Below are 22,675 nucleotides of genomic sequence, written 5' to 3'. Positions count from 1 at the left end.
ATTGAAAGTGAAGTTTTGCCGAAATCCATCAAAATTCAACTGATATATAAATTCTACGAAGGTAAGAGTTTAAGAATCACTTTCCCTCCAATGTAATGGAATTTACTGACTCATTTAATCAGTCTTCGATGTATATATTGTCGTTAAGAATCCGTCACAATTTATCGAGTTACCCGGATGGGCGGCCATGTTGGCGGTATTCGACTGTAAACAAACTACACGTTTTTAAGGGCTTTTGCTAAAACAGCTTAATGTGATGGCTAAAGCTTCCACTAAACTGACCATTTCTTCGTGTAAATATCGAGATGGACTTAATAAAGAAGAACGAATAAGATATATGGGGAAACTAGAGCTAATAGCAAGTGAAGATCCCTATGAAATAGCAGTTTCAGCGTGGTCTGAAGACGTGTGTTTACTTCCACCGGTCACGTATCCAGACATAGTAAACTACTTGGTATTTTCACCCAGTCCTTACACATCAGATGACTTAAAGAGCTTTAAAGGACTAGAAGCTTACAATCAGTTCGTGTGTGGATGGGTACGAGACAAGACTTTTAGACTTGTGAACGACAGATGTGTTGTTAAAGCAAAGGTAGGTCTATTTATTATTATATCATTATGATGTACATGTATATTGTATAATGAATATATTATGGAAAGAGTTCCATCAGTTCCCCCATTAGTTATCAATCTAACCATAATTCTAAAGGCTAAAACAGACCCCTAAATATATAAAATAATTTGTTGGGTGGGGGTATGGATGGAACTGTCTGAAGTTTCTAATAATGAATATACATGTAGGTATGTATTTTAAAGATTACCACACATATTTACAGCTTTAACATTTCAGACCATTCATTCACTGTACATTTAGGGGTGGGACTTAGCCCAGTGGTAAAACGTTCGCTTGGTGCACGATCGGTTTAAGATCGATCCCCGTTGGTGGGCCCATTGGGCTATTTCTTGCTCCAGCCAGTGCACCACGACTGGTGTTATCCTGTCTTTGGGATGGTGCACATAAAAGATCCCTTGCTGCTAATCGAAAAAGAGTAGCCCATGAAGTGGCGACAGCAAGTTTACTCTCTCAATATCTGTGTAGTCCTTAACCATATAACCATAAATAAAATGTGCTGAGTGCATTGTTAAATAAAACATTTCCTTCTTTCATTGTACATTTCATCTGCTCAGTTCAAAGAATGCTAGTTACTCGCACCATACCAACTCATCCCAATGGGTGATGGGCTGGTCAGCTATCTCCATGCTGTTTAAACAACTTGTCCTTCAAAAGTTACCAACATGTCCCATTTTTTTTAGCTCACCCCACTGGTACAGTGTTGGTCAACTTACCCCACTGTACTACATGTACATGTTCAAACGAATCAGGTCGAATAAATATGCATTTACTTTATTCGTATTTGTCAGTAATATTAATAAAAATATTGTTTACATTAAACTGTTTGTGCTTAATGTATATCCCAAAGATTCAAAAACCAGTTCTTGTGGCCAGTTTCTTATTAAAATTAATAATTGTCCCCATTAAATTACCAGTAACTTACTATAAAAATTGTGAGAGCAACAAAATGTTATGCATGTATTGCAAAAGAAACAATTGAATAACATTGAATTATTTATTTACTTTAAAAAGTTGCATGTACTTTGAACATGTATAAATGTAAATGGATATTCAAATTATTGATTAATAAATTTTGCTGTATTCGTGATTTCAGGTTCTTCATTCGCAGAGAATGAGTGAGAAACCATTACAGCCATGGCTTATTGTCAGCAAGGAAGGGTGCATTTTAGCAGCCCATTGTACCTGTATGGCAGGCTTAGGAGAAGCATGCACACATGTAGCTGCATTACTTTTTGCCATTGAAGCCACAGTCAAATTGAGGGATTCCAAAACAGTTACAGAAGAGAAAGCTTACTGGCTTCTCCCAAGCTCAGTTAAAGGTGTTGGCTACAAACCATGTCGGGAGATTGATTTCACCTCAGCAAAGACCATGAAAAAGAAAATGGACAGAATGTTAGATACGTGTGGTTCATCTGTTTACACACCCTGTTACATGGCTAAGAAAGCACTCATCCCTGAACCAACAGAACAGGAACTTTCTGTTTTATTTAAATCTTTGTACGACTGTCGTGACTCAAAACCAGCCTTGCTTTCGTTAATTCCGCCATATTCAGATGGGTATATACCAACACCAATGGAAAAAAACTTTCCAATTTTGTTAACAGAGTTGAGAGACGAGAGTGCAGTCTATTTGAATTACAGTGAACTCCTGAAAAAATGTCAAGACATTGATATACAAGTGACAGAAGAGCAAGCCAGAGTTGTGGAGACAGCTACTCGTGAGCAGGCACATTCAAAAATGTGGTATCGTTTTCGGGCTGGGAGAATTACAGCATCCAAAATGAAAACTGCATGCTGTACTGATCCGGCCTCACCAGCACAAAGTTTAATCAAGAGTGTCTGTTATCCAGAAAGTTACAAATTTTCAACAAAAGCAACTCAGTGGGGATGTCAGCATGAGAAATATGCTTTGGATATATTTATGGACAAAATGAAACCATTGCATGAAAATTTCAGAATTGAGGATGTTGGCTTTTTCATTAACCCTGACGTTCCTTTTATTGGTGCATCTCCTGATGGGGTTGTAACATGTGACTGTTGCGGACAGTGTGTTGTGGAAATCAAATGCCCATTTTGTAAGAAAGATACAATGTTAGCTGAAACTAGTACCAAAAATTTCTACCTAAAAGTGGGAGATGATGGTTTACTGAAACTTGACAGTAAGCATCAGTATTACTATCAAGTACAAACCCAGCTAGGGGTATGCAAACTGGAATTGGCATATTTTGTTGTATGGACAGAGAAGGATCTGCACATAGAACATATCATGTTTGATGAAAGAATGTGGGAGGAAATATGTGAAAAGTCGAAACACATCTTTTATTCTGCAATTCTGCCAGAACTTGTGGGCAAATTTTACTCACGTCTTCCCTTCAGTGAACTTGCACATACAGGACCTATTTCACACCCAATGTGAAAAGTGTGGCCAATGACGAAGAGCTAAAATGGTGCTTTTGTGACCAGGTGGAATCGGGCAAGATGATTGGATGTGACAACCAAAATTGTCCATTACAATGGTTTCATTATTTGTGTGTGGGTATAAGCTGTGCACCAAAGGGGAAATGGTACTGTCCAGACTGTAGGAAACTTCCTGAGTTTCGGTCCAAACGTGGCAAAAAAAAATTACAGCAATATCAAATTGATTCATTGATGTAGTACAATAACTGTGAATTGCTTAAATAGGTTATTACTGTGGATCTAACACCTGAAACACCCGTAGTATTCAAAGGAAAAAAAACTACACGTTTGCCTTTCATTATTTATTTGTACATCAGCTAAAACTGCATTTATGGAAACACAGCCTAATGTGTATCAGATGATGAATTTAACACTTCTAGTATTACATACTGTCAGACTATGTACATAAATGATATATATGCAAGACTGTAAAAAAAAGTGATCTCAAAATTACTTAAACAATGGCTATTTGTTTTTGTAAAATAAAACTTTATGAGCATGTTTTTTTTTTTCTGTGACACATCACAAGGTATATGTATGTAAGATGAATGATATTAAAATGACTTTAATCAATGGACAATAATACAAGTTTGTAAAATAAACATGTTATGCGACACATTGTAAGGCACTGTATAATTATTATTAGGCTCAGAATACATGTATCTTTATTAAGGTGCCCACTTTTTGTCATCACTTGCATTGTGTTCATATGTACATGTATATATGAGAGGGACGTAAATGTATGCCCAACTGATTTGTTTGTTAAGCAATAAAAGATGTTTTCAATGTAATCTTCTTTTTTTGGAAATGTACCTTAACATCATTAGGTTTAACCAAAATATTGCTTGTTTCCTATTACATGTTCCAAACAGATATGACACCATAAAGGGAGGGGCAGAATTTAGCTCAGTTGGTTGAGTGCTCACTTAAGCTGCTTGCATTGCAGGATCGAACCACCTCATTGGATCCATTCAACATTTAACAATCAATGTGCTCTAGAGATGTCAAACAAAACAGACTTTACCATAAAGGGAAATACTTTCGTGCACTAATATAGTGATTTCTGCCTCAAACAAGGCAATTTGTGGGAAATGAGTTTGCATTGTGACACCGGGAAAGTCAGTATTGCTAAATCACTTGCCATTTCAGTGGATATATGTACATATGTCGACAAAGATATTTACTGACTGAAAACTAAAGGAAATAAGTAATACTGTTGCTACTTCTAGCAAGCTACACCATCTTTTAACTGACTCTATAATGTGTCATACGACTTCCTCCCAAATACTGGAAGCATTGCACAGTACTGGTGTATGGGGCTTGATGATACATGAAATTTCAATACTGGTTTATCGCTAATCATCTTTTATTCATTGTGTTGCCTTTAAAGGGAATTAAGTTTGCATTGTAACTTAAATTTCGCAATTTGCACATGAATATTTCCCTTTATGGTAGGTGATTGTTTTGAATTGCCTCTTGGCATGTTTTTAAAAATTTTGCTTAGTACATGTAGTTTAAAAATAAATGTTGGGTTGGCCAGATACATGTAACAAACAATACATTGATGGAAAGAAATAAGGGATTACACACACATTAGAAGACAGTAACAAATTTTTCTTCTAAAGTGTCTTAAAGTGGGGGCCTTCTAGTCATTAATATTCAATAATGCATGCATACATGTACCTTTGTATTTTACACATATTACTAAATTTAATTTAGTCTTTTAAAAAAAAAAAGAGTTTCCTTATTTCTTTCCATTTTATTCTATGGCTTGGAAGAAGTACTGATGCCTAGTCAAAATCCACGACTGAATTGCATAGGTTCACACAAGCACAACAAATCAGACCAATTTTATCAACTGTTGTGAAACATTCATTTGCCTTGCATGACAAAAATTCTAATGGTAAAGGTCCATTTAGAATGGAGTATTTTTGCCGCACCGTGCCTATTACTCTTTCGACATGAATCCTGACATGTGCTATCTTCCTAGTGGTTTCAATATCTACTGGTGCCAGTTGATTTTTCCCTCTTGTAAATGCAGGTATTTTTACTTCTGCCATCATAGCCCCAACAGTAGCCTGGATGTCAAATCCTCTATCCGCCAGTACCAAGTCGCCTGGTAAAATATTATTTAAAAACCCATCATGTTCTGTTATATATTTATCACTTACCCTACCACCCCATGCTTTGGAAATGTAGGACACAGTCCCTTGAGGTGTTATACCTATGAGGAATTTAACGGTGTTATGGTGCTTATAAGAAGACCATGTTTCAGCTCTGGCTTTAAGATTACTTGGCCTGTCAATAAATACCTCAAAGCAGTCAATGATTACAACACATTTTTGTACCAAAATATTTTCTAAACTGAATTGGCATTGTTTTACGTAGGTTTTCTCGTGATGGCCAAATAATAAGAGGCTTCATTCGTACAAACATTACATCAATGACATCAATCAACACCCTTGATACAGTCGAAAGGGAAACATTAAATTCATATGCTAAAAATGAGGCAGTGACATTCAACCTTAATCTCATTAAAGTTAATATCAACATCTCAAATTTGTTAAGTGACTTCTTGGTGGGTAGAAATGGTTCCAAATACACAAACAATGTCAATAAAATTTGAAATGTTGGAAATCCTGTATAAAGCAACACTTTCTCAGGCTTACCCTCAAAAAAGCTCTTATCATACTTATGTACAGTATTCTGAACTTGTAAAGTAAGTGCACGGTTTTCAGTTCTTAAAGTTTGTAATTCATCCATCATGGATGCCATCAACGGTCCCGTAACATCAGTTTGTACCTCCTTGCCATCTTCTAAGGGTGGTTCCTCTGTGGTGTCTGGAGGTGGTAATGCCTCTGCTGCTGTAACTTCTGATTCCACCTTTTTCTGGGATCTGTTCTGTCGGCGTTTGAAGCGGGTAACAGCTGGTGATACGGCTGACTTTTCATCTTTTGGTTTATGACAAACCATGTTCACAGATGGAATCCAGTCAGGATTGTCCTTCTGAAAAAGCTCAGCTTTCTGTCCTGGAAAAATAGAAGAAAAAAATCAGGCTACAAGGATTTGTGAAAACTAATTTTATAAACACAAATATCAAATAAAACCACCTAGAGAATTTAATTTATAATTTTAAACATTCTGACATTTTATCTATAATATAATTTTAAGGCATCAAAGTTGCACCAAGCAAAACAAATATTAATTCCTTTATAATCTGTACAGGTAAATTATGCTCTTTTTTGTTGGTAAGACTTTTACAGAACCACCCCCCCCCCCCCCCCCCCCCCCCCCCCCCCACACCTCCTAAATCCGCCTCCCCCCAAAAAAAATACATAAATGTAGCATTATAACATTATATATATTAATTAATCGAATGGATTAATTGTTATAATAAAATTGCTCACCTGTGATAAAATGAGCGGAGCACACTCGAATGTTTTCCAAGTTTTTTCCATCAAAATTCTGTTGAAGGCATTGCAACCACAGTCGTCTTCGCTCGCTAGTCAGGTTTTCCCAGTCTTTTCCTTGGCTTTTTATCACCTTGGGTAGTCTATAATACATTAATTGTGTTTCTCTATCGGATCTATTGTGGCAGCCAACCACTCGACAATAGTTAACCATTGCTATTCAAATTTAAATGCTTGAGGTTACACGCCAACACAGGTCAACTGGAACGCCCGATACCTCCACAATGGCGGACATCCGTTCTGTGACGTCACGTGAAAACACACTATACACAGTCACTAGTTCATAAAAATAAACTCGAATGTAAATGCACATTGATGTGCATTTACATTCGAGTTTATTTTTATGAACTAACGAATGGCCAAAATAAACGTTTTGGCAAGACTTCCGATCGTTCCAGCATTCAGTTAATTTAGGAGTAAGTTAGGTTTAGGGTTAGTGATAGGATTAACAAGCATGCTGGAACGTTTGAAAGTCTTAGCTTTTTTCCCTTTTCTTTTTGTTTGCATGTGTGTAGGCGTGAGTGTGTGTATGTGCTTTTGTGTGTGTGTGGAGGGGGGGGGGGGGGGTGAGGGAGTAACCTATATGGTTGTGAGCTTTAGGGGCATAAGAAAGTATTGTCTGGAAAGTTATAAATTAGGCAAATTTTATGTAGGGACTGGGGGTCACCCTGAAATGTTTTGAAGCCAAAAAAAAAAAAATAAAAATCTTGGAAATTAATAGATATATATGATAGTAAAAGAACTGCTGTTTATAAATGGTCATGTGCTTGAAATATGTCCTAACCCTAATTTCAAAACATTTCAAACCCATAACCACCTAGATGAGGCACTTACATCTGTTTAGTTTTTATTACCTACCCTAAATATGATTTTCTTTTGGAGACAGTAGTTTTGTTTTTCATCATTATTTTATACCCCAAATTTTAGCAAAGCATAGGCATTTTCCTTCTTCCACATGCCATCTTATATGTAGCTTTGTGCAACTTTCTAATAGAAATCAAATAACATCATCAACGTTAAATACATTGTTCACTACTTTTCTTAATTTACTGCTATACTTTTTAATTTTATACTTCGTTTAGTCACATTGATTTTGTTTCCTGTTAAAAAAATGTTTTCCTAAAATTAAATTAAACTTTAAATTAATACAATGATATGTAATTAAGTTACAGACTAATGTACTTCTTCAAATGGATGTGAAATACTTAACATGTTTGTTTTTATATATTTCAGCAACTGGACCAATGGATGTGGAGTCATTGCTTAGATGTTGAAAATGAGATTCTGAAGACAAACTATTAAACAAATTACATTGCATCTTGATATTGAGAACAGAATGATAGAAATAATAGAACAGTTTCAACTGATATGTGAAAGAAAAACTGGGGCAGGGGGTGAAATTGCTGCTGAAAATTAAACACTTTTAACAATTTCTTTTAATACAACATTTAAAAAAATAAATGGTGTTTGACATATTGCTGCTAAGGAGTAATTCAGACTTCCAAGACTTGGGATTCAGTTTGACACCACCCATCAAATGGTAATCCTTAATTGCTCAGTTTCGAGGATAATGATTTGGAGATGGATGCCACAGAAAGATACATTTTTGAATAGATATATTTACCTGTACCAGATTGCATGGGGATTAATATTGCATGGGGATTAATACGTAAAGACCCTCTCTTTGAGAAAAAAGAAAATGTTAGGAAGTATTCTCATAATAAATATTAAACAAATTGTGCGAACTGCAATCTGTGGTTTAGTTTTATGTTATATATATACAGTGTTTCTGCCAGAATATTTTTTTTGTGTATGGCACTATGTTATTGAATGCAACCACAGTCAACGGGCTATGGGGGTCTCCTTCACAAATAAAATGGGTTACATTTAGGGTTAGGCTTAAGAAAATCATACAATAATGATAAGAGTCATTAATTTTGTCAGAATGTTAAATTAAAAAAAAAAAAAATTTGGGTATGGCGCCATACCCATTTTACCCTCTGGCAGAAACCCTGCTCTCTCTCTCTCTCTAAAAATATAATTTTGCCTCTTTTTTTTTATATATATATATATATATATAAAAATTATATATATATATAAATGTTTTTAATTAAATTTTTATTTTGTATTATTATTATTGTTCTGTAGGCATGGGTTGTCTTATAATATTTATTACTATTTTTTATCTGCCTATGCCTCTAGAACAGATAAAGCTTTTTGAGTACATTTTGTGTGACAGGATAACTAATGGGCGGGTTGTGTGAGATTGGGTGTGTGTGTGTGTGTGTGTGTGTGTGCAGAAGCTTCAAGTTTGATTCCCAACAGTTGTTGCCACAACACATGAGTTTATAATTTATTTAAGCACTGTTGTACTGGCTTAATTGGCAAATATGTTACAGACTGTCCAGCTACTTTTTAGTACTTTTTGGTTTTTGTCCTATTTTTCCTACTTTTTCTTCAGAATACTTAGTTTTTCGTACTTTTTTGTTTGAAAATGCCACGAATTGCTGTTAAAGTGTGCATATTCCTTGTAATATTATAAAAGTCATCAGTTAGGGAATTATTTTAATTGTTCTTGGCAGCAAGATACATCTCCCAATTTGTGGCACCATATAATCTCAACATTAAAATTACACCCTCAAAGCCAACATATTTCCAATGATTAATATGATTATAATGTACAATGTGTATGTATGACTTCAGAATCTATAATACATTATGGAAAACTTAAATTAATCATGTTAACTCTGTTTTACTGTGCATCAGCATTCCTATGCATGTAAATATGTATATTGATTAATATAGTGTACAGTAATTTAAAATAACTATAACATGACCGTTACATAAGATACACATTATTTTTGATAGAACACAAAATACATGTACAAACTAAGCACTACATAAAATGGTGTTTCGAGCATGAATAATGTCGCTAAGTACGGTTTCAGTCCTACTTTTGTCCTACATTTTCTATATTTTCATTCCTAATATTGTCCAACTTTTTCAAAAGGGTGTGCTGGACAGCCTGATTTTATAAAGAAGGGATGGGGCACCCAAACGTAAACAGCCCTAATATATCTTGTCAGAACGGAGACGGGCCAATATGTCGGTATACAGAACTGGAGGGCCAAAGATGTGGTCCCCACCAACCCACCCTCTGGCTACGCCAGTTGTGAATTTAATTTATTTTTATGTTTTTTTCGTGTATGGCTTTGGTTTCATAAATAGGGCAAGTGCCGTATATCGGTTGATTCAAGCAGTGCAGCTATGTAAGAATACCGGCCTCGGTGGCGTCGTGGCAGGCCATCGGTCTACAGGCTGGTAGGTACTGGGTTCGGATCCCAGTCGAGGCATGGGATTTTTAATCCAGATACCGACTCCAAACCCTGAGTGAGAGCTCCGCAAGGCTCAATGGGTAGGTGTAACCACTTGCACCGACCAGTGATCCATAACTGGTTTAACAAAGGCCATGGTTTGTGCTATCCTGCCTGTGGGAAGTGCAAATAAAAGATCCCTTGCTGCCTGTCGTAAAAAGAGTAGCAGGTATAATATCCGCCCGGTCCCCTCCATTATTATTTTTAGTTAGGGTTGAGGGTTAGGGTTAGGGTTATGGCTGGGGTTAGGACTAGGGTTGGGGTTAGGGTTAGGGTTAGGGGAAGGGGGGACCGGGCGGATATTTTTCCGAGTAGCATATGTGGCGACTGCGGGTTTCCTCTAAAAACTGTCAGAATGACCATATGTTTGACGTCCAATAGCAGATGATAAGATAAAAAAATCAATGTGCTCTAGTGGCGTCGTTAAATAAAACAAACTTTACTATGTAAGAATACACCCCCATAAATATCGCAATCCCACAATTCGAACAACAACAACAAAAATTAAGATGAAAAAGAAGAAGAAAAAAGAACAAACAAGACATTTTAATTTATCAGTTCTGACAAGAAAAATGAGCATAGGATGTTTTAATGTTCTTTTGGTTCGACGTTCACTTCCGGGTTCTTGTGTGCTTCGATAAAATTTACTGAAGTAAAAATGGTTTCGTCGATTTAAATCACGTTGTCATCGTAAATGTACCCTGTAGTGAAATACTTGAATGTCTCCTCTTGTCGGCTTTTTATTTAACCAACGATATTTGTAAATAAATTAAGGCAAAAACGTAATCGGCAGATCGGTTGATTTTGCTATCTACCTATGCGAATTGGCAGCCATTATTGAATGTTTGTCTAACCTTGCATCACGTGTCACGGGGGGCGTGGTTAACTCGTCATACGGAGGGGTCAATTGGTAGTGTTGGCCTCAGATTACAGTTATCTTCCCATTTGGTTGTCGAAAATCCGGAAGTTTCACCGCGCATGTAGTCTGCTGTTTGACTGTGATTATTTCATGGCAGACAGCTATGAAGTGGCAACTGTTTGACTGAAGTGACAGGGGATAGCATGTAGTTTGTAAACATGTGTAACTTGTTGACACTGAAGACTTGTTTGTGGTAATTCCGGCCCATGCAAAAGTAGTGCTTTTTGTGTAAAATGGGTGTACTCCGGCCTGGTTTAGAGGGTGTGTCTGTTTAAACCAATATGCTGGGAGAAAGAGCTGGACAACAGGGGTTGTCCTTTTCAGGGTATGTGTCCCCCATGCAGGCAAAGGTACATACAAAACTTCACGGGCCTTGTGATATTAATAAAAATGTTATAGCCACTAAGGCTATATAGAAACATATAGCGAAATTAATTGTGGTCTGAGGCCTGTTGTTCAAGGCCGGAATACGCTTATTTTGATGACGATTTTGCACGGTTTTTTTGTTGTTATGACAAGTACACACACCTTTTCGATTGATGTATATCCTGTTTCCGAAGTTGAACGACTACAAAAAGACTTTTTTTGAGGCAAGTGAAATTTTGAATACGTCTTATTTTGCCCCAAAAAGGGCGATTTCACTAAGATATTGATAGATATATATAGTAATATAATAAAAGAGCATAAAAATATTTTTTGGGTAATTTAAAAAAAAAAGCAATTTAGTTTAATTCGACATCGAAAATATTTCAAGGGAGGTAACTCTGACCCACTGACTCGCAAAAGCGAAAATATAGAACTTCACAGCAGGGACACATTTTGATAAAAATTAAACGTATTTGATGCTTTGTCATTATTTATCCACCCATTATTAACTTTTTGGGTAGAATATATATCATACTGAAGCGTTATTTTTAGAAGACGATGCATATTTAATTCAAAATAACTTAAAATAATGTTTTGCTTATCATGATGACTCAGCAGTTTCTGATAGCTGAAGTTGATTTTAAAAAACATTTTGATAATGCATAACTTTTCAAATATAGACGTAAATCTATTTTTATGTAAATCATTTGAATGAGTTTAGCATATGACTGGATCAGTTTTATACAAAAGAATAGTATTAATGCAATGGAAATAAATTAAACAGAGAATTTATACTTTTTAAGTCTGTTATATTTGTAAATACCTTTTTGAAAGAAAATGTTTCAGCTACCATAACTTCTCACATTGTGACACAAACTTCAATTTTTTGGTAACCAAGTAACATTAAATTCTAAGTATAATTATACTTTTTCATCACTTCATCAATGAATATTACTGTTAAAAATGGTAAAGAATTAATTATTTGTAAAAGATACTAAAAGTAAAGTGAAAATAACTACATACAGAAAAAATCATTTGAAGGTGTGTTTCATCTGATGCAATGAATATTTCTGTTTACAAATATTATGTCAAACTAATTACAATATTTGAAACAAAAAGATAAATAACCATGGTCATAATGGGTATTTTTCTTTATTTCAGGAAATGTGTAGTCTCTGTGTGTCTATGGAGAAACCTGAAATGGAAACGGAGTGGGAGAGTACACGTGGTTATGAGACAACTTTCAGTAGATTCAATTATACTTCAAGCTTGATGCTGTTATGTTTTCTGTTTCCAACTGTGACAGAACCTGGAACAGAAATGAAGTGTGTGACAATAATTCATAGACAAATTTAGACTAATACTCTTTCATGGATGCTAAATTTGGTAGATCTAGCCATAAATGTTTTATTATAATTCAAAGTGGTATATAGTTATATTTATAATAATTCATTGTTTGAATTTGTTTTTATAAAGCACTTTATTGAACTAAAATAATCATAGCTGCATTTAGTAAATTATTTAGCACACATGTGTGACTGCTGTCTCATGCCTTAAGTGTTTCAGCTGCTAAAATATGTTTTGGGGATATTTTTTCTGGATAGAAATTTACCTTTCTGATATTGTACGAGTGTTTGGACATTCCTTTCAAAGGTGAAATATGGCTACTTATATTACTTTGTTTCTAATAATGATATTGAAGGTGTAAAGTATGTAAATATTTTTGTAAGAAATTGATTAAACATATTGGCCAATCATTGGCATTCGTCGTGTGATAAGTTTTTACTTGTTCGAGTTAAAAGACTGGTACATATGATAAGTTTTATTGCATCTTTTATTGAAATCTTCAAGTATTCAATATTATTATGAGTCTAGGTAAATATATATATATATATATATATATATATATATATATAATATATATATTTTTTAAAAATATTTTGAAACAAGAAGCTTATTTTTTATGTAACGTGTATCCACTTTCCATCTGCGATCTAAACCTTTATGTTTTCCTTTTTATTATTGGTCTGGATGTACATTATTGTATAAGCGTAAATAAATGTGAACTAAAAATGTTATTCTGATGTAACATTTGCATCAATTATTATGTCATTAAATTACGTATTCCAAGATTTCTGTTTTTTTTTGTCATTTTGGAGCGGTTTCGAACCTACCCCAAGAATACATATGTTATCAGAAATAATAGTAACCCTTTATATTTTCACTTGAAATTTTCAGAGATGCAACATTCATAACTGCTTGTAACATGTATAAGCTTACAACAGAAATTTCTCAGTTATTTTTTGGTTTACAAAAGTGGACGTAAATGACAGTTAAAATCGTCATGTCGGCCATCTTTGGTCACAGAAGTACAAGGCTACTACGACTTTATTTTGCTTCATTTGGATAATGTAGTGATGTTTTTTCAATAAGAGCAACATATTTAATGAAACTATGACCATAAAGAAAAAGAAAAAAAAATTTGGTCTGCGGTACCTACTGAGATTTTCTTGGAATCCAAGATGGCGGACATTTTCGTTTGAAACACTTTCCCTGCTATTTATTCTACAGGTACTGTTAACACTGTAGAAAATTAATAATTTTATGCATATGTTGATGGGGAACCTTCAAGCGTTGTTTGAATATTTAGAAGTGAATGAAAATTATGATAATGGCCAAATCAATGCAACAGAGGTGTTTGACTTTTTTGATCATATTTTTCCACAAATACTCAATGACACTGAGAAAGTTGTTATTAATGAACTGCAAGCCATAAATAGATACTCTATATATAGATTTAATGATGCTTTTAATGGTTACTGATGTATTCTAACCCAAAATAAGGCACCAAGTTAAATAATTTGCACTGTGCCAATTTTTTTTAGGTCTTGTGTAAAATTTTTGCCAAACGGAGTTACTGCCCTTGATTACAAAAAGTTTAATTTTGGGGGGTCAAAGTAATATTTTTTTTTTTTTTTTTTTTTTACATTATCATTATCTGGGATGTGTTCTATCACTACAGCTATAAATATATGTGATTGTTACACAATTCTCAAAGTGTCTACGGTCCCTACCACCAGAAGAAACATCGACCCAGTAAATATAATATTTATAGGATATTAAACAGGCTTCCATTTCGTATCATGTTTATGTCCCGAGTGAAATAATTTTCAGTTGTCACCAGTTGTAGCGAGTGACAATGAAAATTATTTTACGAGTTCAATATTCTATTTATTACCCATTATCGATCTTAATTTATATCACTCAAATCGTTTGGTTGACGTTTCTGTAATGTAGTGCGCCAATCGATGACGTCACAAAGTATTAGTCCCACTTGGCGTTCTAGTGGGACGTATCACTTTGATATGTATCAAGATATTTTAAACCATATGGGTAATAAATAAAAATACAGTGTCAATCGACAGGACTCAAACCTACTGCACCGATTCGCATAAAGTTGACCACGAGTGGGTCTATTGTTTCGACGGTTGTTAAAGGAGGGGACAATAATTATTAAGGCATTTGGCCTGGTATGCATATTCAACGAAATATAATGCACATTATTGCTCAACATCAACAAGTATAATCGTATAGTTAATTAATAAAACGGTTAAATGTGACGGCTATTATATATAACTGGCGCAGCCATTTTGTACCATCCCAGTGAATACGCCCTCTGGCGAGCTGGTGGTTACGTAATACCTAACGTGTCACGTCAGAGATTAGTTTTCGAACTGAAGAAACAAAACATACCTGATTTTTGCGGATGCATCGAAATGTTCTGTAATAATAGCCATCCCAGTAAGCCAACAACAATTATATATTATTTTTCAATACAAAATAAACCACCATTGTCAAAGTGTTGAAATAACTGTATTATGTTTTGTACATAAATTAACCCATGTACTGAAATAATAATCGGAGTGTTTCTTGGTTAATTGGTCTTTTCTTTCCGTGGCCTGTACCTGTAGTTCCTGATTGGCAGGTGTATATTTAGACGGTCCCCAGACATTGTGTCTAGACACACTAAAAAGACGTGCCTCTTTTAATAAGATCACAGGGTATTGTGTGATAACCGCACAGATACCCATCAAATCATCCTGCTTTATTACTGTAAGTAATTCGGTAAAACCCTTGATTAAGTAAACTTTCCCATCTAAAATCACAAAACTGACCAATTACGTCGTCCCAAAGAAAAGAAAAGTATCACTTGGGTATCGTGAGTGGCCATTTTTGCTCGAACGTACCTTACCAATAGGCCTAATAATATGCATTTTTTTCTTTTAGATTTTTAAAACTCCATTTCGTTCTATTGATGCAAATTGAAATATATTTAGTTAAATAGTTTATTATACTATCAAGTCATTTATGTTGTTTTACAAGTCAGGTTGATAAAAGTGAAGAGCCTTGTTGTAAATTAGAGCGTTTGTTTACACTGTGCATAGAGGAGATGGACGGAGCTGACGTCACTTCGCCCCAAGCTATACCACCGGACGTCACAAAAACGAAACAAAATGGCTGTCCCCAATTAGCAGGAATAATAATGTTTTTTAATTAACTCTAAAATTACGCGTTTTTCATTTGTTAAAGTTTCAGTATGTGTTGGTGGTCCGGGTATGCATCTTTCCAACACATAAGGCTCTTGTTTGAGTTGACCCTTCCTTTAACAAGACAGCTGTAATGACTGAAGGTGATCCAAGTGTCCCAGAGGTTTTCTTTTTTCTGAGAGTATCCCAGTAAGTGATCACATGGATATGAAACAAAATGGTATTACTAAGCATATCTATGCATCTACGCGTACGGGACTCCCATTTTTGTAGGGGCTAGGCTGGTTTTTGCCCGAATTAAACGAAAATTATCAATGTTATCATTAGGTCAGGCCATAGGGCTTTACGTGCACATTCAGAGCAAGCTGTAGTAGCGCCCGCCTGCTATCATTACTACAAAACAGCTATATATAGGGTTGCAAATGAATCACTACGCATTTGTATATGGAATTACAAGTAATTTGGTTGTGTAATATTTAACACATGTTACACTAAACGTATCATTCGTACAGGACGCTTCTCTGTATATATAATGCAACCCACTAAACTGTCGCGTTCAGCGGTAATCGATGATGGTTGGATTGATAGCTAGCGTTGTAATATTCACTAACAGTACTCAATACAGTGTACTGTATAAGCGTCACCATTAGCATTACCATTACCATTTAAGACACGGTTGGTGACGGATATTTATATTCTTGAAGCGTTCAGAACTGTCACAGAGTCTGATGATTCACTAGTATGTATCTACAAAACCTCTGTCTTTAAAATTCTGGATGTTTTGCCTTTACCATAGTTTGACAATCAATAACCGATGTGTATTTTTCGTGCTGGGGTGTCGTTAAACATTCATTCATTCATTCATTCATTAAAATTCTGGAACGTACCTCAGGAATGTATGGAGACATTAGGTCAAGGAAGACGAGAAGACAGCGATGAACATACTGGATATACAGAAATACATAGTCTAAGAAGAGACTTGAGTTTTACTCAGAAATATAAAACAGTTGTTTTTTCCGGAGGACAGTGTACACACACCTTTAAGAGCGACACGAACGACTAATGTGAAAATTCCGTGAGTGTACAGCTAGATAGAAGAAAGACAGCGATATAAGAGCGTAACACGATGATCAACACAAGGTGTGTACAGAAATCCACTGCCTAAGTATATAATAGAAAGAAAGAAAGAAATGTTTTATTTAACGACGCACTCAACACATTTTATTTACGGTTATATGGCGTCAGACATATGGTTAAGGACCACACAGATTTTGAGAGGAAACCCGCTGTCGCCACTTCATGGGCTACTCTTTCCGATTAGCAGCAAGGGATCTTTTATTTACGCTTCCCACAGGCAGGATAGCACAAACCATGGCCTTTGTTGAACCAGTTATGGATCACTGGTCGGTGTAAGTGGTTTACACCTACCCACTGAGCCTCGAGGAGCACTCACTCAGGGTTTGGAGTCGGTATCTGGATTAAAAATCCCATGCCTCGACTGGGATCCGAACCCAGTACCTACCAGCCTGTTGACCGATGGCCTAACCACGACGCCACCGAGGCCGGTTAAGTATATAATAGAGACTTTGTTTTACCCACAAATATAAAAAGATACACCTTTAAGAGAGACACGAACAACTACAATGAATATTCCGTGAATGTTTATACTGCCAGACAAAAGAAAGACAGCGACATAAGACAGTTACATAACAATGAACACATGTGCACGGGGTGTATAGAGATCCACTGCCTAAGTAGAGACTAAGTTTTGCCCCAATTTTTTTTTTTTTAATATACCTTTAAGAGAGACACGAACGCCTAAAATGAATATTCTGTGAATGTTTATACTGCTAGAAAAACGAAAAACAGCGACATAACACAATAATGAACACACGAAGCTTAAGTAGAGACTTTAAGTTTTGCCCAGAAATAGTTTTAAAATATACGTATACCTATAAAAGACACACGAACGGCTAAAATGAATATTCCGTCAGTGTTTATACTGCTAGACAAAAGAAAAACTGCGACATAAGACAATAAGGGACCGTAACAAAAGTATATTGAAGCCAGAGAGACTAAGTCACTTAGTCTGGGGGGGGAGGGGGTTTACGATTTCAACATCTCCATTTAGTCTTTTTATCACTTTTGGCTTCACTTGCTTTGAACTTGAAAATCATCATACAAACACAACCCAAAAGGCTTCAAAACACTGGCCAAGGTATTTATTGTCGACCTACTGCCCATGCAAACCAGGATATCAAGGTGGCTAGGTATGTATTACAGTCAACTCTCGTTATAACGGCCATGTTGGTACCACACAGGTCTTGCCGTTGTAACGATCGTAAAGAGTTAGCTCTCTTAGTATGACAAGTGGTTTGGCAATCATGTGTAACACTAATAAATAATAAAGTAATGAAACAACCAAACAAAAAACAAACAAACAATTGTTGTTATACATCTTGAGCATGTTTAGGATGATTTTCTTTAATAGGAGTCACTTCTCTTTTTTCACTTATCGAAATTTGCGCGTAGCGTCGTGTCGCGGGTGTGTGTGATATTTTCTCCCAATAAACAGCGCATTAAAACATTTCACGATATATGTAACTTCTAATTAACAAAAAGAGACTTGACAGGAACAACTCAACTCTGCATCAAGATATTAACAACAATACAAGTTGTTTTAAAAATCTCTACCTTGCACATCAAGCGCTGGAATAGAGCCGAAAAACGGCAATTGCAACAGCAAAAAAGAAGAGAAAAGAAGCATAAATTATCTTAAATTGCTGGAAAATATGACTTGAGAAATAGGCCAACTTGGAGCTTATGTCATTGGCGTCTGATGAAAGATACCAATGGGCATATTGTCATTGGATGTATAGTTTAATAGTTACAAAGCCTTTCAGAGTGCCTTGGTTGGCCTCATATCACTGTTTAAAAAACATTGTTTCACTATGTGCATTCATGAATAAATACTGTTTGTTTCTTTTATATTACTACTGTCTTCCTTTGGTCTTTTCCAAACCTTGTTCTGTAACGTCAATTTGGATGAAGCCAAAGTCAACTGCCCATTTAGTCTTTTTGAGGGGGGTGGGGGGTCAGAATCAAGACTAAGTGACTTAGTCTCTCTGGCTTCAATGTACTTTTGTTACGGTCCCTAACACAATAATGAACACGTGCACGGGGTGTATAGAGATCCACTGCCTAAGTAGAGACTAAGTTTTGCCCCAAAATATATATTTTTAATATACCTTTAAGAGAGACACGAACGACTAAAATGAATATTCCGTGAGTGTTTATACTGCTAGACAAAAGAAAAACAGCGACATAACACAATAATGAACACACGGGGTGTACAGAAATCCACTGCCTAAGTAGAGACTAAGTTTTGGCCATAAATATAAAAAGATATACTTTTAAGAGAGACACGAACGACTAAAATGAATATTCCGTGAGTGTTTATACTGCTAGACAAAAGAAAAACAGCGACATAAGACGATAACACAATAATGAACACACAAGGTATACAGAAATCCTCTTTAAGTAAGAAGCTTCACATTTTAATCGTACAACGTTTGCAGAGAACAATATACCTTTAAGAGCTACGTACGATTAAAGAGAATATTATGTGAGCGTTTATATACTGCTAGACAAAGAAAGACACCAAAGGAGTAAGCTTCAGTTTTTAATCGTACAACGTTTGTAGATGACAATACACCTTTAAGAGACATACCTACGATTAATGTAAAAATTCCGTGATTGTTCATAATGCTCTAGACAAAGAAAGACAACAGCGATAATTGTTTTTGTTTTTTTCAGCGATAATTTGGTATAACAGTCTGCAAAACACGGATGTAGTTTGCTGCAGTAATGGATTTTGAAAAGTACAAACTTGTGAAGGAAAATGAAGATGACGATGAGGGTTCACAAATTCAAGGACTTGAAATCCCCAACAAAAGACAGACGACGACGTGTTTTGTTTACGTCTTGGCCTTCTCCTCAGCAATCAGCGGCTTTCTTATGGGCTACGACATCGGCGTCGTGTCCGGGTCCATGCTGCTCATCGTGCCGCACTTCCATCTCGACACGATGTGGACGGAAGCCATCGTCAGTGCCACAGTCGGGGCTGCCGCTGTGTTTGCTCTCTCGTCTGGGTATCTCGCTGACGTGTTTGGGAGAAAGAAGATCATCATATTTTCCAGTATTGCTTTCGCCACTGGCGCTGTTATCATGGGAGCCTCGCCCACCAAGGAAATTCTCATACTTGGACGTCTAGTGGCTGGTGTTGGCATAGGTAAGGTTTATGACAAACATAACTAGATTTAAAAGTAACTTCAGTGTGAATAACAAACGTAGCATTGCTCTCATTATGACAGCATAACATCAGGACAAATAACAAAGAAGATTTACATTCTGCTGTTCCGGACATTTGTCTTAAAGGGACATACCCTTGTTTCTAAACACAAAGGCATATTTTTTTACTATTAGAGCCGTTTTTGATAACTGAAATCATACTATATTTAGAATTTATTGTTTAGATTATCCATATCCGTATGTTCGAAGTCTTTTTGGTCTACCAGGTGTTTTCAATATCACAAAATGCATTTTAAAAACGCACGTGCGTCTGAGAAGAGTTTTAGTCTATTTATAGAGGGTTTTTTACCATTTCAAAGTCACAGACTCGTGTTTCACTCAGTCGTAACTTTATCCAAATGCGTTACAGGTTTGTAGATTAGCTAAACTTAGTGTTAATTTTTACGGGTTGAAACTAGGGTCTGACCCTTTAAAGCTCGTATGCTAACAGTGATTTGCAGAAAATAATATCTATTTAACTTCTTGTGTTTAATGATATTTGTGTCCGCCAAGTTAATAGTCTATGGTCCGGTGTTTTGGGGGTTGTTTTGGTTTTAAAAACCCCACACACAAACATTTGGACATTTATTGGACCTCGACGGTCCAGCAATACGCATCATAATAATAAATAACGGGTCGAATCGTTCATCTAGTTTAAACTTACTTGGTATTTATTTGGTTTCGTTAATTTATTTCCATAGGATTCTCCATGTCAACAGTGTCTGTCTATATAGCAGAATCTGCACCAGCACACAACAGGGGAAGTTTAGTGTCCTTGTGCCAGATCTTTGTTGCTATTGGGATTTTTGTGTCCAGTGTAGTCGTTGGGATCTTCAGCGAAGTGAAGGATGTCGGATGGAGGTAACGTGCAAAGCAAAAAATCTTTTTTACTGTTCGTATTACTATTATTAGTAATACTGGGATGATCAGTAGCGAGTGCACGGGCGTAGGAAGCCCCCTGCCTCCCCCTCGCTTCCTACGCCAGTGGAGTGCTATTTTTATCCAAACATATAATCGGAGAAAAGCACAAAATACGGACTTTGTGGAAGATTTTAGAACTGTGTTTAATGAATAATTTTTGCAATATGTCTGAGCAGTTAATAGTTCTTAAACAGCATTGTTTTGACTAGCTGATTAAACGTGCTTAAATGCCTCAGAATTACCAAATGTTTGACATCCAATAGCCGATAATTAATCAATGTCCTCAAGTGGTGTCGTTAAACAAAACAAACTTTAAAAAAAACCCACCTGTGGCGAAGGCATTACTGAAAAATATAATAATTTTCTTGTATAAAAACACTGTAAAAAGTTATGTTACCTGAAATATGCATATCATCTTGTACAAAAACAAAATGGCGGTATTGATAATTTGTTTAGAATCAATTTATATCGAACATTGTAATTCGATATAAACTGATAAAAACACCTGTGGCTAAGACATTACTGAAAAATATAATAATTTTCTTGTATAAAAACACTGTAAAAAGTTATGTTACCTGAAATATGCATATCATCTTGTACAAAAACAAAATGGCGGTATTGATCATTTGTTTAGAATCAATTTATATCGAACATTGTAATTCGATATAAACTGATAAAAACACCTGTGGCGAAGACATTACTGAAAAATATAATAATTTTCTTGTATAAAAACACTGTAAAAAGTTATGTTACCTGAAATATGCATATCATCTTGTACAAAAACAAAATGGCGATATTGATAATTTGTTTAGAATCAATTTATATCGAACATTGCAATTCGATATAAACTGATAAAAACACCTGTGGCGAAGGCATTACTGAAAAATATAATAATTTTCTTGTATAAAAACACTGTAAAAAGTTATGTTACCTGAAATATGCATATCATCTTGTACAAAAACAAAATGGCGGTATTGATAATTTGTTTAGAATCAATTTATATCGAACATTGTAATTCGATATAAACTGATAAAAACACCTGTGGCGAAGACATTACTGAAAAATATAATAATTTTCTTGTATAAAAACACTGTAAAAAGTTATGTTACCTGAGATATGCATATCATCTTGTACAAAAACAAAATGGCGGTATTGATAATTTGTTTAGAATCAATTTATATCGAACATTGTAATTCGATATAAACTGATAAAAACACCTGTGGCGAAGACATTACTGAAAAATATAATAATTTTCTTGTATAAAAACACTGTAAAAAGTTATTTTACCTGAGATATGCATGGTATAAAAACACTGTAAAAAGTTATGTTACCTGAGATATCATCTTGTACAAAAACAAAATGGCGGTATTGATAATTTGTTTAGAATCAATTTATATCGAACATTGTAATTCGATATAAACTGATAAAAACACCTGTGGCGAAGACATTACTGAAAAATATAATAATTTTCTTGTATAAAAACACTGTAAAAAGTTATGTTACCTGAGATATGCATATCATCTTGTACAAAAACAAAATGGCGGTATTGATAATTTGTTTAGAATCAATTTATATCGAACATTGTAATTCGATATAAACTGATAAAAACACCTGTGGCGAAGACATTACTGAAAAAT

At 35.3% G+C, this 22,675-nt stretch overlaps 3 protein-coding genes across 7 annotated transcripts in view; 2 read left to right on the top strand and 1 right to left on the bottom strand.

Annotated features, from left to right (window-relative positions):
- Window positions 1-22,675, top strand: part of LOC121368082 (proton myo-inositol cotransporter-like) — a 35,268-nt gene that overhangs the window by 504 nt on the left and 12,089 nt on the right. The window contains exons 1-3 of one of the 5 annotated variants that reach the window (XM_041492621.1): window positions 10,989-11,047; window positions 19,584-20,058; window positions 20,819-20,978. In XM_041492621.1, coding sequence (XP_041348555.1) covers window positions 19,635-20,058; window positions 20,819-20,978 — 584 coding nt within the window. In that variant the 5' untranslated portion in view covers window positions 10,989-11,047; window positions 19,584-19,634. Of the gene's footprint in view, window positions 1-10,988; window positions 11,048-11,116; window positions 11,205-16,136; window positions 16,908-19,583; window positions 20,059-20,818; window positions 20,979-22,675 lie in introns of those variants that run through there. The other 4 variants (XM_041492622.1, XM_041492619.1, XM_041492620.1 and 1 more) reach the window with 4 other exon arrangements.
- LOC121368656 lies at window positions 46-3,050 on the top strand. The gene is made up of 2 exons (XM_041493395.1): window positions 46-592; window positions 1,728-3,050. The coding sequence occupies exons 1-2, from the start codon at window positions 257-259 to the stop codon at window positions 3,048-3,050; spliced, it is 1,659 nt and encodes a 552-aa protein (XP_041349329.1). The 5' UTR covers window positions 46-256.
- LOC121368655 lies at window positions 5,414-6,827 on the bottom strand. The gene is made up of 2 exons (XM_041493394.1): window positions 6,499-6,827; window positions 5,414-6,120 (listed from the first exon to the last, which is right to left on the bottom strand). The coding sequence occupies exons 1-2, from the start codon at window positions 6,713-6,715 to the stop codon at window positions 5,414-5,416; spliced, it is 924 nt and encodes a 307-aa protein (XP_041349328.1). The 5' UTR covers window positions 6,716-6,827.

Source organism: Gigantopelta aegis, chromosome 3, assembly GCF_016097555.1.
Source record: "Gigantopelta aegis isolate Gae_Host chromosome 3, Gae_host_genome, whole genome shotgun sequence".
In the NCBI taxonomy this organism is placed as follows: Eukaryota; Metazoa; Mollusca; class Gastropoda; order Neomphalida; family Peltospiridae; genus Gigantopelta; species Gigantopelta aegis.
The sequence above is the reverse complement of the archived record's forward strand: the minus strand, read 5'-3'. Positions and strand labels throughout refer to the sequence as shown.